Source organism: Salvelinus alpinus, chromosome 15, assembly GCF_045679555.1.
Source record: "Salvelinus alpinus chromosome 15, SLU_Salpinus.1, whole genome shotgun sequence".
Classification (NCBI taxonomy): domain Eukaryota; kingdom Metazoa; phylum Chordata; class Actinopteri; order Salmoniformes; family Salmonidae; genus Salvelinus; species Salvelinus alpinus.
In genome coordinates, this window is record NC_092100.1 from 48860808 (window position 1) to 48876744 (window position 15937).

Genomic DNA, 15937 nt, shown 5'->3' on the forward strand with positions numbered 1-15937 from the left:
TGAAGTCATACTGTAGAATTGTCAGGGTGAAAAGTGCTGTGTCATTCAGAGGGTTCTGGATAAAATAACCACAGTCAGTTAAGAACAAATTCTTATTCAAAATGACAGCCTAGGAACAATGGGTTAACTGCCTTGTTCAGGGGCAGAAAGACAGATTTTTACCTTGTCAGCTCGATCTAGTAACATTTTACTGGCCCAACGCTCTAACCACTAGGCTACCTAGTGCCCATAAGAGCAGGGCTGACAGAAAAAGTGTGGCGAGGCGGCATTTGCCACAGCACTTTTCAATTAGGTGTCGCAGCGCCGCTCCATTTTTGATTTAGTTGAATAAAATATATTGACGTATAGCGTTAAAAAGAGGGGCAAAGTGATTTTTTTTTTTTTACCAGTTTGCCATTTTATCAACTTGTGCACAATTTCGCTTTCAATTCACATCGGAGTGCTGCTGCAGGCTCTGTGCGTGTCTTGACTAATCAGATTCACGGAAATCGCAGTTTGCGCGGGGCACAAAGCTCAAGGCTTGCTCTCCACATTCCTCCAGTATTTATTTAGCAAGGGTGATAACACATCACTCCCGACAGACACAAGCAAATACACTCACATAAATATAGCAACCTATATACCTAAAGATGTGCAATCTGACATGAAGTATTGCATGGTTCCCCAACTGACGGCCCGCAGCCCCATAAGTTTTCTAAAAAAATATATATATAAAAAATAATAGAGACGAGATCGTATAAAAATGTAAGCAAGGTTTGAAATGATTATCTTTTAGTCAAACATTATATCCGTTTGGGCTTCTTGGGGTCAATTGGCAGTCTACAAATGATTTGTAATTATGTTCCCGGCCCCCCGACCATCCGCTCAAGAAAAAAATCTGCCAATTGCTAAATCTAGTTGATGATCCCTGATGTATTGCATGGAAACTAGACTATTTTTCAGTCTGATCAGCAGCGGCTACATAGTCTAGACAATTATGCGCCCTGTCCCTCTGTCCAGTGGAAACAAATCGGTAACGTTGTGTATTTATTGCCCATTTGTTTGAGAAAATGTGAATGGGATCAAATTTGGTTCCAACTTCAAGCTGACTAGGCTACCTAGACTTTATCAACACAAAATTATTAACTGGAATTAATCAATAAACACAACAGCTGACAAAGACTGACAAAGGCCTAGAGTTACATAGGGCAGGACTACACAATACAAACCAGCATAAAGCAAGCTCAGCCCTGTGAGATGTCTTGTCCAGTCATGTTGGTTTCTCTGTGTCTGTGTACAAGTACAGTACAATGTTGCTGCAGTTTGACAGGGTTTTCATCCTCCCCAAGGCCAGGAGTAAAAAAAAAAACATGTGACCTAATTACAAAAACTCTTTTAATTATAATTGCCACACCACTCTGGGACCTGTGGTGCCACTTCTGCATAAGAGGAACTACTCAGATTGAGACAAATTGGTGACTGAATGGGTTCCTTTTATTTCTCCAGATACACTTGATTTATATAATACAGACCATCAGTTAATGCCATTCATCACCTTTAATTTAGACAAAATGGATATAACTGCAGAAAAATGAAAACATTTGAAACTTACAACAACAACAAAAAAGAAACCAAATGTATGATTTGATGTAACATAGTGTTTCCTTGAACATTTATATATGAAAGAACATTCCCTGTTATCCACTTTTAGGCCTTGTCAAAAGTTGGGAAGTGAATACTTAGTTTCTGATTGACTTGGGTAATGACCAATGGGGCAGAGTTTTTACCGTCATTGTCAGTGCCGGTGCTGAAGAATGGATAAAGTTTAGCAGGTTTTAAAGCGTAATTGGAGAAAGAATAGATATGAGACCTGTTGTCCACATCATAGAAGGAGACCTGACCCTGTTCATAATCAATATAAACCCCTATCTTCTGGGGCGTCTGATTAAGAGAGAGGACGACAGGAAGCTTATCAAGAGCTATATACTCATTCTCACCCCTCATCCATAGAGCCAGGTATCCATTGTCAGGGCCCACAATAGTTATTCCCTTCCTGTTGATGGATTCTGATGCCACTCCTAAAGCCCAGTCAGTCTTTCCTTCCACCTGCACCTCATAGTAGAATCTCCCTGAGGAGAAACCCTCCTTTCCTAGGACATTAACAACCAAATCAAACCTTTGAGGGCTGTCTGTGACATTTTGCCGGAGATCTCCAACTCTCACTTGTTTCCCGTCTTCAGAGACGATGAGGTAGGGATGTGCTGTATCAGGGTCCAGAGTCACATTCACTGCACACTTCTTGATCCTTCCCAACTCAGCAGCAGACAGCCTGTTCTCTTCACTATCGAGTGCTTCCCTCAGCTTGTTCACAGCTCTCCTCATAGCTCCAACACTGGGATCACTGTGAACGCTGACCTCAGACCAGTCGATGGTAGCCGGTGGGGTACACAGGGATGGGAACATCTGGAGAAGGTGGAGGTGGTCTTCAGTGTGGGAGAGCTGCTCTAGCTCATTGTTTCTCTTCTGTAGCGTAGAGATTTCCTGTGATATCTTTAGAATGTGCTCTACAGCCCGGGTTGCTGCTGCTTCCTGGTTCTTCTCAATCTCCTCAATTACTTTTATGTAGGTCTTCTCAACGAGCCTTGCTATTTCAGTCAGTAACAGCACTGTGTCCTCTTTCTCCCTCTCCACATTTTTCTCACTGAGCTTTGCAGCGTGTGCGATCTCCTTTACCTTCTCATGTCGGTCCTGGATCATCAGCTGCATTTCCACCCTCACTTTTTTGACGTCTATCTCTCCACACTCGTCCCCTGTGTGGACATAGTGGTTCTTGTCCTTGCAGAATGGATACTGACCAGTTTGGCCGCTTCCACAGGTGTGTCTGTCTTGATTCATGCTGTACTCATACTCCAGGTCTTCCTCCTCATCATCGATGTCAATATCTTCTTCGAATTCGTCCAGAGTAGCGGTGCATGTCAGGCACACAGATAACAGCAGGTACAACAGGCTGGCATTCAGGGCCCTCCCTATCCTATTGTTGTTTGGTGACATGGCTGGGAACAAGAAAACACAGTCATGTTTTAGTTTAGTTTAGCTTCGTTTTTGTTCAGTCTATCTAGAATATGAATGCAAAGCCCCATTTAAGAACTGAAACTTTAATGACTGGTATATATCCATGTAGAGATAAAGGCAGCATTGGTTACGTGTATTCTCTGGGAAAAAAACTTTGCTTGGCCCATGTTGGCTCAGTCTGCCAGTCAATGACTTATGCATCATTAGCCTGGTTAAATTGAAAACATAACAGAGAGGCTAAATCTCAAACTGAACAAATCTTCTAGAAGTGACTTTGTTGAGCTACACAATCAATTTGAGATGTTTTAGGATGATTTGGACAGAGTGCTTGAAAAATGCTTATATACACTGTATATACAGAAGTATGTGAAACCCCTTCAAATGAGTGGATTCGGATATATCAGCCACACCCGTTGCTGACAGGTGTATGAAATCGAGCACACAGCCATGTAATCTCCATGGACAAACATTGGCAGTAGAATGGCCTTACTGAAGAGCTCAGTGACTTTCAACATGGCACCGTCGTAGGATGCCACCTTTCCAACAAGTCAGTTCGTAAAATTTCTGCCCTGCTAGAGCTGCCCTGGTCAACTGTAAGTGTTGTTATTGTGAAGTGGAATGGTCTAATAGCAACAACGACTCAGCAGTGAAGTGGTAGGGCACACAAGCTCACAGAATGGGAACGCTGAGTGCTGAAGTGCCTAGTGCGTACAAATCGTCTGTCCTCGGTTGCAACACTCACTACTGAGTTCCAAACTGCCTCTGGAAGCAACGTCAGCACAATAACTGTTTGTCTGGAGCATAATGAAATGGGTTTCCATGGCCGAGCAGCCGCACACAAGCCTAAGATCACCATGCGCAATGCCAAGCGTTGGCTGGAGTGGTGTAAAGCTCGCCGCCATTGGACCATGGAGCAGTGGAAACGTGTTCTCTGGAGGGATGAATCACACTTCACCATCTGGCAGTCAAACAGACTAATCTGGGTTTGGTGGATACCAAGAGAACGCTACCTGCCCGAATATATAGTGCCAACTGTAAAGTTTGGTGGAGGAGGAATAATGGTCTGGGGCTGTTTTTTATGGTCCGGGCTAGGTCACTTAGTTCCAGTGAAGGGAAATGTTAATGCTATAGCATAAAATTATATTCTAGATGATTCTGTGCTTCCAACTTTGTGGCAACAGTTTGGGGAAGCCATTTCCCGTTTCAGCATGACAATGCCCCCGTGCACAGACTGGCCTGCACAGAGCCCTGACCTCAACCCCTTCGAACACCTTTGGGATGAATTGGAACGCTGACTGCGAGCCAGGCCTAATCGCCCAACATCAGTGCCCGACCTCACTATTGCTCTTGTGGGTGAGTGGAAGCAAGTCCCCGCAGCAATGTTCCAACGTCTAGTGGAAAGCCTTTCCAGAAGAGTGGAGGCTGTTATAGAAGCAAAAGGGGGACCAACTCTATATTAATGACTATCATTTTGGAATAAGATGTTCGACGAGCAGGTGTCCACATACTTTGGTCATATAGTGTAGGTAACATGACTTGCATGGGATTTGTGCCACAAATGCTAAAACTTCAGCATTTGAAAACAGTGCCAGGCCAAGCATGGATTGCTGTCATACCTTGTATCAACACCAAACACTTCTCACTCAGGACGCAAATAATAATTGGGATGCCAGTGACCAAAAAGTTGAATTTATCCTGGGGCATATTACCGTAATTTCTGGACTATTAAGCGCACCTGAATATAAGCCGCACCCACTGAATTTTTTTTAAATATGTATTTTGTACATAAATAAACCGCACATGTCTATAAGCCGCAGGTGCCTACCGGTACATTGAAACAAATGAACTTTACACAGCCTTTAAACGAAACACGGCTTGTAACAAAAATAAATAGGCTTTAACGAAACACGGCTTGTAACAAAAATAAATAGGCCTTTAAACGAAACACGGCTTGTAACAAAAATAAATAGGCTTTAACGAAACATGGCTTGTAACAAAAATAAAAAATAGCATTAAACAGTATACCTACCAAGAAAGTCATTGGTCACTATCTTCCTCCTCCTATGCACTGAAACCACTGAAGTCATCTCCTTCTGTGTCGGAGTTGAATAGCCTCAGAATTGCTTCATCTGATGTTGGATCGTTTTCATTGTCGCTCTCGTCACTTTCATCCGGAGGCAAATTCCCCGCTGAGCTCATGCTGCCCTCTTCAACACGCAGCAGTCCAGCCTTTCGAAACCCGTTGATGATAGTGGATTTTTTTGACAATGCTCCACGCTGTCAGGACCCACTGGCAGACTTGACCATAAGTTGCTCTTCGAATGCATACAGTTGAAACACCTCGGCCGTCTGCTCTCTGTGTGTTGACCCAGTCTTCAAGCTCATTTCCTAGTTCGGGCCATCTGCTTTTCTTCCCTCTGAAAGCTTTTGTTGTCTTTTTGCACTGAGTCAGTTCCTCACGCTGCTGTTTCCAACGTCTTATCATCGACTCATTAAGGCCAAGCTCCCGTGCAGCAGCTCTATTTCCTTTTCCAACAGCCAGATCGACCGCCTTCAACTTGAAAGCTGCATCATATGCATTTCTCCGTGTCTTTGCCATGATGAGGGTGACAAAATGACTACCGTAATCAGAATGATGGGAAGTTTGAGCGCGCTCAATTTACGTCACATTATGTGACGGTGCTCAGTTTTTTGGCGGCATGAATCTTGTGAAAGCGGGAAAAATCCATAAATTAGCCGCGTCATTGTATAAGCTCGAGGTTCAAAGCGTGGGATAAAAGTAGCGGCTTATAGTCCGGAAATTACGGTAGTAGGATACTACCATGAAATAACATTTGAACTGTATAATGTATTGTAGATAATCCACAATTTATCTACAAAAGTTTGCAATGTCCAATCTATACATTGTATTTCTATTAAAGCTACAATATGTAACTTTTTAGGCGACACATTGAAATGTGGGACATACATCTTAAATTCTCATTGAAAGCAAGTCTAAGAAGCAGTAGATATGTTCTATGCTTGCTATTTCTATGCGTCGCATTCTTAAGTTTTATTTTTGCGTCTTACTTTCAGCTTCAAACAGCTGAAAAGACAATAATTGTTGGTTATGGGAAATATATTTCACAGCGGTTTAGATGGTACAATGATTCTCTACACAATGACTGCTTGTTTTGTCACATAAACTGAAATTAGGCGAACTATTAACATTTTTACAACCAGGAAATAGCAGAGTGATGTCTGCATAGTGCACCTTTAAAGCGTTAAATGTCCCCTTGGTAAATAAACTTGTCCACTCACCTGATTATGTGTTTGCCTCTAGTAGTGTCTCAGTTGGCTCTCTTCTTTCACTTCACATGAAAGAGGATTACTTTATATCCAGTACCTGGCCAGGATAGTTTCACTTTACTATAATACCCTGACGTCAGTCATACCAGCATAAAATATGTATTTCCTCCTCCTCCCACTTATTATAAAGAACTATTGCATAACATCAACTTAAAGGAACTCAAGTTAAATATGAACTTAACTCAAGTCGGTGCACATAGCAATGCACATTATATAATTTGTACTTAATACAACACCCTAAATCATCAAACCACTAGTTCAGTGAACTAAACCACGGACTCCATGGCAGCCCAGTATATAGGACATGAGGCCCTAATGAATCTTTATGGAGAGCTGGAGACAGAGGACTGGGACACATCTCTTTCCATGCAGACACACACACCCTTATTTACCACATGGCTGCCTGGAGTTTGACAGGTCCTATGTGGTTCTTAACAGTTTTATGCATGGATGGAGGCTGAGAGGCTGTCACAGCCTCAGGGGATATCAAGACTCAGGATAAGACCCAGATGCAGACCCAGATGCAGACACAGCAAAGGGCAGGTCGAGGACAGGCAGAGGTTCCTAATCCGAGTCAATAAGGGACAGAACAGCAGGCAGGCTCAGGACAGGCAGAAAGGTTAGAACCAGGGAAGACTAGAAAACAGCAAACACGCTGGTAAGACCTGACAAAACAAGACAAACTGTCAAGAGACAAACAGAAAACGCAGGTATAAGTACACAGGGGATAATGGGGAAAAATAGGAGACACCTGGTGGGGGGTGGGGACAAGCACAAGACAGGTGAAACAGATCAGGGTGTGACAGGGGATCAGGTTAAGAGACATAAGGTGCAGATTTTTTGGTTCTGAAATCTACAGAAGAGACAGGAAGGACAATGACAATATTCAGAGTCACATATCTGTAAAGCTTAGAGAGGATCTCATGACAAATGCTGTTGAAGTAATATGGCTACAGGTTCACCTGCCTCACCTAAAGCCTATTATTGTGGGAAGTTGCTATAGACCACCGAGTGCTAACAAACAGTATCTGGATAATACACTGATTGTACAAAACATTAGGAACATGACATAGACTGACTAGGTGAAAGCTATGATCCCTTATTGATGTCACCTGTTAAATCCACTTCAGTCAGTGTAGATGAATGGGAAGAGACAGGTTAAAGCCTTAAGACAATTGAGACATGGATTGTGTATGTGTGCCATTCAGAATGGGCAAGACAAGGCCTCCCGGGTGGCGCAGTGGTCTAGGGCACTGCATCGCAGCGCTAGCTGCGCCACCAGAGTCTCTGGGTTTGCGCTCAGGCTCTGTCGCAGCCGGCCGCGACCGGGAGGTCCGTGGGGCGACGCACAATTGGCCTAGCGTCGTCCGGGTTAGGGAGGGTTTGGCCGGTAGGGATATCCTTGTCTCATCGCGCTCCAGCGACTCCTGTGGCGGGCTGGGCGCAGTGCACGCTAACCGAGGGGGCCAGGTGCACGGTGTTTCCTCCGACACATTGGTGCGGCTGGCTTCCGGGTTGGAGGCGCGCTGTGTTAAGAAGCAGTGCGGCTTGGTTGGGTTGTGCTTCGGAGGATGCATGGCTTTCGACCTTCGTCTCTCCGGAGCCTGTACGGGAGTTGTAGCGATGAGACAAGATAGTAATTACTAGCGATTGGATACCACGAAAATTGGGGAGAAAAGGGGGTAAAATTCAACAACAAAAAAAGAAACAAAAAAAAAAGAATGCAAGACAAAAGATTGAAGTGCCTTTGAACGCGGTATGGTAGTAGGTCCGAGGCGTACCGGTTTTAGTGTGTCAAGAACTGAAACGCTGCTGGGTTTTTCACACAGTTTCCCGTGTGTATCAAGAATGGTCCACCACCCAAAGGACATCCAGCCAACTTGACACAACTGTGGAAAGCATTGGAGTCAACATGGGACAGCATCCCTGTGGAACACTTTTGACACCTTGTAGTCCATGCACCGACGAATTAAGGCTGTTCTGAGGGCAAAAGGGGGTGCAATTCAATATTAGGAAGGTGTTTGTAATGTTTTGTGCACTCAGTGTGAAATGCTTGATGGTGTATATGATACTAACAGAGGTATAGTTTCTGCCTTAAAATTACATAAAACAATTGACTACATTAGATTTTTGTTCCTACTTATGTACACAACTGTCTGTTCAAACTAGAGGTCGACCGATTAATCGGAATGGCCGATTTAATTAGGGCCGATTTCAAGTTTTCATAACAATCGGTAATTGGCATTTTTGGATGCCGATTATGGCCGATTACATTGCCCTCCACGAGGAGACTGCATGGCAGGCTGACAACCTGTTACGAGAGTGCAGCAAGGAGCCAAGGTAAGTTGCTAGCTAGCATTAATCTTATCTTATAAAAAACTATTAATCTTAACATAATCACTACTTAACTACACATGCTTGATGATATTACTAGCTTGTCCTGCATTGCATATAATCAATGCGGTGCCTGTTAATTTATCTTCGAATCACAGCCTACTTCGCCAAATGGGTGATGATTTAACAAGCGCATTCGCGAAAAAAGCACTGTCGTTGCACCAATGTGTACCTAACCATAAACATCAATGCCTTTCTTAGAATCAATACACAAGTTAAAAAAATTCAACCTGCATATTTAGTTAATATTGCCTGCTAACATGAATTTCTTTTAACTAGGGAAATTGTGTCACTTCTCTTGCGTTCTGTGCAAGCAGAGTCAAGCAGAGTCAGGATATTTGCAGCAGTTTCGGCCGCCTGGTTCATTGCTAACTGTGACCATTTCTTCCTAACATAGACCGTAATTAATTTTCCAGAATTTTACATTAATTATGATATAACATTGAAGCTTGTGCAATGTAACAGCAATATTTACTTAGGGTTGCCGCCCGTTCGATAAAATACGGAACGGTTCTGTATTTCACTGAAAGAATAAACGTTTTGTTTTCGAAATGATAGTTTCCGGATTTGACTATATTAATGACCTAAGGCTCGTATTCCTGTGTTTATTATATTCTAATTAAGTCTATTATTTGATAGAGCAGTCTGACTGAGCGGTGGTAGGCAGCGGCAGGCTCGTAAGCATTCATTCAAACAGCACTTTCCTGCGTTTTGCCAGCAGCTCTTCACTGTGCTTCAAGCATTGCGCTGTTTATGACTTCAAGCCTATCAACTACCGAGATTAGGCTGGCAATACTAAAGTGCCTATAAGAACATACAATAGTCAAAGGTATATGAAATACAAATGGTACAGAGAAATAGTCCTATTCCTATAACTTCAACCTAAAACTTCTTAACTGGGAATATTGAAGACTCATGTTAAAAGGAACCACCAGCTTTCATATGTTCTCATGTTCTGAGCAAGGAACTTAAACGTTAGCTTTTTTACATGGCACATATTGCACTTTTACTTTCTTCTCCAACACTGTGTTTTTGCATTATTTAAACCAAATTGAACAAGTTTCATTATTTATTTGAGACTAAATAGATTTTATTTATGTATTATATTAAGTTAAAATAAGTGTTCACTCAGTATTGTTGTAATTGTCTTCATTACAAATATATATATATATATATATATATATATATATATATATATATACAGTGGGGAGAACAAGTATTTGATACACTGCCGATTTTGCAGGTTTTCCTACTTACAAAGCATGTAGAGGTCTGTCATTTTTATCATAGGTACACTTCAACTGTGAGAGACGGAATCTAAAACAAAAGTCCAGAAAATCACATTGTATGATTTTTAAGTAATTAATTTGCATTTTATTGCATGACATAAGTATTTGATCACCTACCAACCAGTAAGAATTCCGGCTCTCACAGACCTGTTAGTTTTTCTTTAAGAAGCCCTCCTGTTCTCCACTCATTACCTGTATTAACTGCACCTGTTTGAACTCGTTACCTGTATAAAAGACACCTGTCCACACACTCAATCAAACAGACTCCAACCTCTCCACAATGGCCAAGACCAGAGAGCTGTGTAAGGACATCAGGGATAAATTGTAGACCTGTACAAGGCTGGGATGGGCTACAGGACAATAGGCAAGCAGCTTGATGAGAAGGCAACAACTGTTGGCACAATTATTAGAAAATGGAAGAAGTTCAAGATGACGGTCAATCACCCTCGGTCTGGGGCTCCATGCAAGATCTCACCTCGTGGGGCATCAATGATCATGAGGAATGTGAGGGATCAGCCCAGAACTACACGGCAGGACCTGGTCAATGACCTGAAGAGAGCTGGGACCACAGTCTCAAAGAAAACCATTAGTAACACACTACGCCGTCATGGATTAAAATCCTGCAGCGCACGCAAGGTCCCCCTGCTCAAGCCAGCGCATGTCCAGGCCCGTCTGAAGTTTGCCAATGACCATCTGGATGATCCAGAGGAGGAATGGGAGAAGGTCATGTGGTCTGATGAGACAAAAATAGAGCTTTTTGCTCTAAACTCCACTCGCCGTGTTTGGAGGAATAGAAGGATGAGTACAACCCCAAGAACACCATCCCAACCGTGAAGCATGGAGGTGGAAACATCATTCTTTGGGGATGCTTTTCTGCAAAGGGGACAGGACGACTGCACCGTATTGAGGGGAGGATGGATGGGGCCATGTATCGCGAGATCTACACCAACAACCTCCTTCCCTCAGTAAGAGCATTAAAGATGGGTCGTGGCTGGGTCTTCCAGCATGACAACGACCCGAAACACACAGCCAGGGCAACTAAGGAGTGGCTCCGTAAGAAGCATCTCAAGGTCCTGGAGTGGCCTAGCCAGTCTCCAGACCTGAACCCAATAGAAAATCTTTGGAGGAAGCCGAAAGTCCGTATTGCCCAGCGACAGCCCCGAAACCTGAAGGATCTGGAGAAGGTCTGTATGGAGGAGTGGGCCAAAATCCCTGCTGCAGTGTGTGCAAACCTGGTCAAGAACTACAGGAAACGTATGATCTCTGTAATTGCAAACTAAGGTTTCTGTACCAAATATTAAGTTCTGCTTTTCTGATGTATCAAATACTTATGTCATGCAATAAAATGCAAATTAATTACTTAAAAATCATACAATGTGATTTTCTGGATTTTTGTTTTAGATTCCGTCTCTCACAGTTGAAGTGTACCTATGATAAAAATGACAGACCTCTACATGCTTTGTAAGTAGGAAAACCTGCAAAATCATCAGTGTATCAAATACTTGTTCTCCCCACTGTATAAAAATTAATCGGTATCGGCCTTTTTTGGTCCTCCAATGATCGTTATCGGCGTTGAAAAAGCATAATCGGTCGACCTCTAGTTCAAACAGCTAACACACAGCTCAGACACCCATACATCATTCACATGACATGCCACCAGCGGTCTCTTCACACTCCCAAACGTCCAGAACGGACTCTGGGAAACCCACAGTACTACATAGAGCCATGACTACATGGAACTCTCTTTCACATCAAGTAACAAGAGCGAGCAAGAATATCAGATTTTAAAAAACAGATAATTCAAAAGTCACTCGCACATCTGAGCAATCTTTTTGCAGGTACATGTTAACAGTTGAACAAGATGAAGGAAAAAGGAAACCGCACACTGCTCTTGATAGTATCACTGATCTTTGATAAGGTTACATATCGGCCTCACGGCCTTCATCAAAGCTGTTTCCTTTTTCCTTAAAAAAAACATAATACAACACCTCACGGCACAAAGCGGACTGTGAAGAGACACACACAGGCGCATGCATACGCACACACACTAACTCACACACTTTTATTGTACATTTCTAATTATTGAGTAATGTACGTATTGTATGATGTATTGTTTTATTTATGATTTAGGCTGTTGTTGGGTTTTGTGGTGATATAATCGTTTTAACTATGTTGGACCCCAGGAATAGTAGCTGCTGCTGGTAGCAGCTAATGGGGATCCTAATAAATACTCAATTATTTGGTCAACAGTAATGTGCATTAACCTGCTTCCTGCAATGATAAGCTTTGTTCACGCTGCAGGTGTCACGTTCTGACCTTAGTTCCTTTGTTATGTCTTTATTTTAGTTTGGTCAGGGCGTGAGTTGGGGTGGGCATTCTATGTTGTTTTTCTATGTTTTGTTCTGTATGTTATATTTCCATGTGTTTGGCCTAGTATGGTTCTCAATCAGAGGCAGGTGTCAGTCGTTGTCTCTGATTGGGAGCCATATTTAGGTAGCCTGTTTTCTATTGTGTTTTGTGGGTGATTGTTTCCTGTGTTAGTACCATATGGGACTGTTTCAGTTTTCATTTATTCTCTTGTTCTTTTGTATTCATTCTCGATTAAATATATTATGGATACGTACCACGCTGCATTTTGGTCCGATCTTGACTACTCTTCATCAGACGAAGAGGAATGCCGTTATAGCAGGCTTTAATGCTCATCTGTTTTGTTTTTCAAATCCCTTTTGGAAGACTGACTGAAGACTGAATTCTTTCAGTCTTGGCAGTTTGAAGTGACGCACAAGGAATCGGATATTTTCAAATCAGATTTGGTTTGAAATCAGATACAAATCCGTTCACCTTCGCACCCCAGGGCAGTGGTGGAAAAGGTACCCCACTGTCATACTTTAGTAAAAGTAAATCTACAGTTGAAGTCAGAAGTTTACATACACATAGGTTGGAGTCATTAAAACTTGTTTTTCAACCACTCCACAAATTTCTTGTTAGCAAACTATAGTTTTGGCAAGTCGATTAGGACATCTACTTTGTGCATGACAGAAGTCATTTTTCCAACAATTGTTTACAGACAGATTATTTCACTTATAATTCACTGTATCACAATTCCAGTGGGTCAGAAGTTTACATACACTAAGTTGACTGTGTCTTTAAACAGCTTGGAAAATTCCAGAAAATGATGTCATGGCTTTAGAAGCTTCTGATAGGCTAATTGACATAATTTGAGTCAATTGGAGATGTACCTGTGGATGTATTTCAAGGCCTTCCTTCAAACTCAGTGTCTCTTTGCTTGACATCATGGGAAAATCAGAAGAAATCAGCCAAGACCTCAGAAAAAAATTGTAGACCTCCACAAGTCTGGTTCATCCTTGGAAGCAATTTCCAAATGCCTGAAGGTACCACGTTCATCTGTATAAACAATAGTATGCAAGTATAAACACCATGGGACCAGGCAGCCATCATACTGCTCAGGAAGGAGACGCGTTCTGTCTCCTAGAGATGAACGTACTTTGGTGCGAAAAGTGCAAATCAATCCCAGAACAACAGCAAAGGACCTTGTGAAGATGCTGGAGGAAACAGGTACACAAGTATCTATATCCCCAGTAAAACATGTTAAACACCAAAAGGTACATGTCAAACACCAAAAGAAAGATGCCCAAGATGCCTAGGGACTAAAGATGGCGGACTGAACGTACTTATGTAGAGCACCTCAAGATAAAAATGTAATATTCAATATCGGCAAGTTACACTAAATATTAGCACTACACAATCTGGTGTGGGAAAGCCTTCAATCTGGATAACAAAACAAATCTTAAGACTAGAGAAATGTATTGACAAATGTTACACCCAAACATGACGGAGAGTAAGACCGGGGAACCTATTTCAAAACGAAAACGTGACTCTTCTACAGACACAGACAATTTAATATTTTCACCACCGGGAATGGTAAAGGTCGAAACCGATCTGTTAAAATCAATAAATGACAAACTGGGTATACTTGAATTAGTCAGTAAGGATATAAAAGAGTTGAAGGCAAGCCTCAAGATGAGGGATGAAAAGGCTGCAACATTGGAGAAAGACACAAACAAGCTAAAAGGGACAGTCAATAAGATTGAAACTGAAGTGAATGAACTTAAAAAGGAGAACACCGTTCTGAGAGAAGCCTTACTTGACATACAGACTAGATCCATGAGAGAGAATCTGGTACTTACAGGTATCCAAGAGAAAGAAGGAGAAGTTCCTGAATCTGTAGTTAGAGAGATCCTCCTTACAGCGCTTCAGTTTCCACGCGAAGTTATCGACAAAATCCAACTCGAACGTGTACACCTCTTCGGACAGAGAGGGCAGAGGTATGAACGCCCAATCGTTGCCAAATTTGCTTCATTTAAAGATAAAATAATGGTTAAAAGCCTGGGTTAAAGACTTGCTGGCAACCAAATTAGCATGAATGACCAGTTCCCGAAGGAAATTGCAGAACGGCGTAAAGTTCTGTATCCAATTTTTAAGGAAAATAGATTAAAAGGGAAATGAGTAGCTCTCGTCGTCGATAAACTATATATTGATTTTTTATTTTTTATATTTTTTATTTCACCTTTATTTAACCAGGTAGGCTAGTTGAGAACAAGTTCTCATTTGCAACTGCGACCTGGCCAAGATAAAGCATAGCAGTGTGAACAGACAACACAGAGTTACACATGGAGTAAACAATAAACAAGTCAATAACATGGTAGAAAAAAAAAGAGAATCTATATACAATGTGTGCAAAAGGCATGAGGTAGGCAATAAATCGAATAATTACAATTTAGCAGATTAACACTGGAGTGATAAATCATCAGATGATCATGTGCAAGAAGAGATACTGGTGTGCAAAAGAGCAGAAAAGTAAATAAATAAAAGCAGTATGGGGGGTGAGGTAGGTAAATTGGGTGGGTAGTTTACAGATGGACTATGTACAGCTGCAGCGATCGGTTAGCTGCTCGGATAGCAGATTTTTAAAGTTGTTGAGGGAGATAAAAGTCTCCAACTTCAGAGATTTTTGCAATTCGTTCCAGTCGCAGGCAGCAGAGAACTGGAAGGAAAGGCGTCCAAATGAGGTTTTAGCTTTAGGGATGATCAGTGAGATACACCTGCTGGAGCGCGTGTTGCGGGTGGGTGTTAGCCATCGTGACCAGTGAACTGAGATAAGGCGGCACTTTACCTAGCATAGCCTTGTAGATGACCTGGAGCCAGTGGGTCTGACGACGAACATGTAGCGAGGGCCAGCCGACTAGGGCATACAGGTCGCAGTGGTGGGTCGTATAAGGTGCTTTAGTAACAAAACGAATGGCACTGTGATAAACTGCATCCAGTTTGCTGAGTAGAGTGTTGGAAGCTATTTTGTAGATGACATCGCCGAAGTCGAGGATCGGTAGGATAGTCAGTTTTACTAGGGTAAGTTTGGCGGCGTGAGTGAAGGAGGCTTTGTTGCGGAATAGAAAGCCGATTCTTGCTTTGATTTTGGATTGGAGATGTTTGATATGAGTCTGGAAGGAGAGTTTGCAGTCTAGCCAGACACCTAGGTACTTATAGATGTCCACATATTCTAGGTCGGAACCGTCCAGGGTGGTGATGCTAGTCGGGCGTGCGGGTGCAGGCAGCGAGCGGTTGAAAAGCATGCATTTGGTTTTACTAGCGTTTAAGAGCAGTTGGAGGCCACGGAAGGAGTGTTGTATGGCATTGAAGCTCGTTTGGAGGTTAGATAGTACAGTGTCCAAGGAAGGGCCGGAAGTATATAGAATGGTGTCGTCTGCGTAGAGGTGGATCAGGGAATCGCCCGCAGCAAGAGCAACATCATTGATGTATACATCATTGATAACCAG

The 15937-nt window shown here is 42.4% G+C and overlaps 2 protein-coding genes across 11 annotated transcripts in view; one reads left to right on the plus strand and one right to left on the minus strand.

Annotated features, from left to right (window-relative positions):
* The window catches only part of LOC139540223 (protein bicaudal D homolog 1-like), a 112586-nt gene that overhangs the window by 31645 nt on the left and 65004 nt on the right, over positions 1-15937 (plus strand). The gene's annotated exons all lie outside the window — the stretch shown is intronic.
* LOC139540225 (pyrin-like) lies at positions 1452-7071 on the minus strand. Its single transcript, XM_071343887.1, has 2 exons — positions 6352-7071; positions 1452-3032 (listed from the first exon to the last, which is right to left on the minus strand). The coding sequence occupies exon 2, from the start codon at positions 3028-3030 to the stop codon at positions 1687-1689; it is 1344 nt and encodes a 447-aa protein (XP_071199988.1). The 5' UTR covers positions 3031-3032; positions 6352-7071; the 3' UTR covers positions 1452-1686.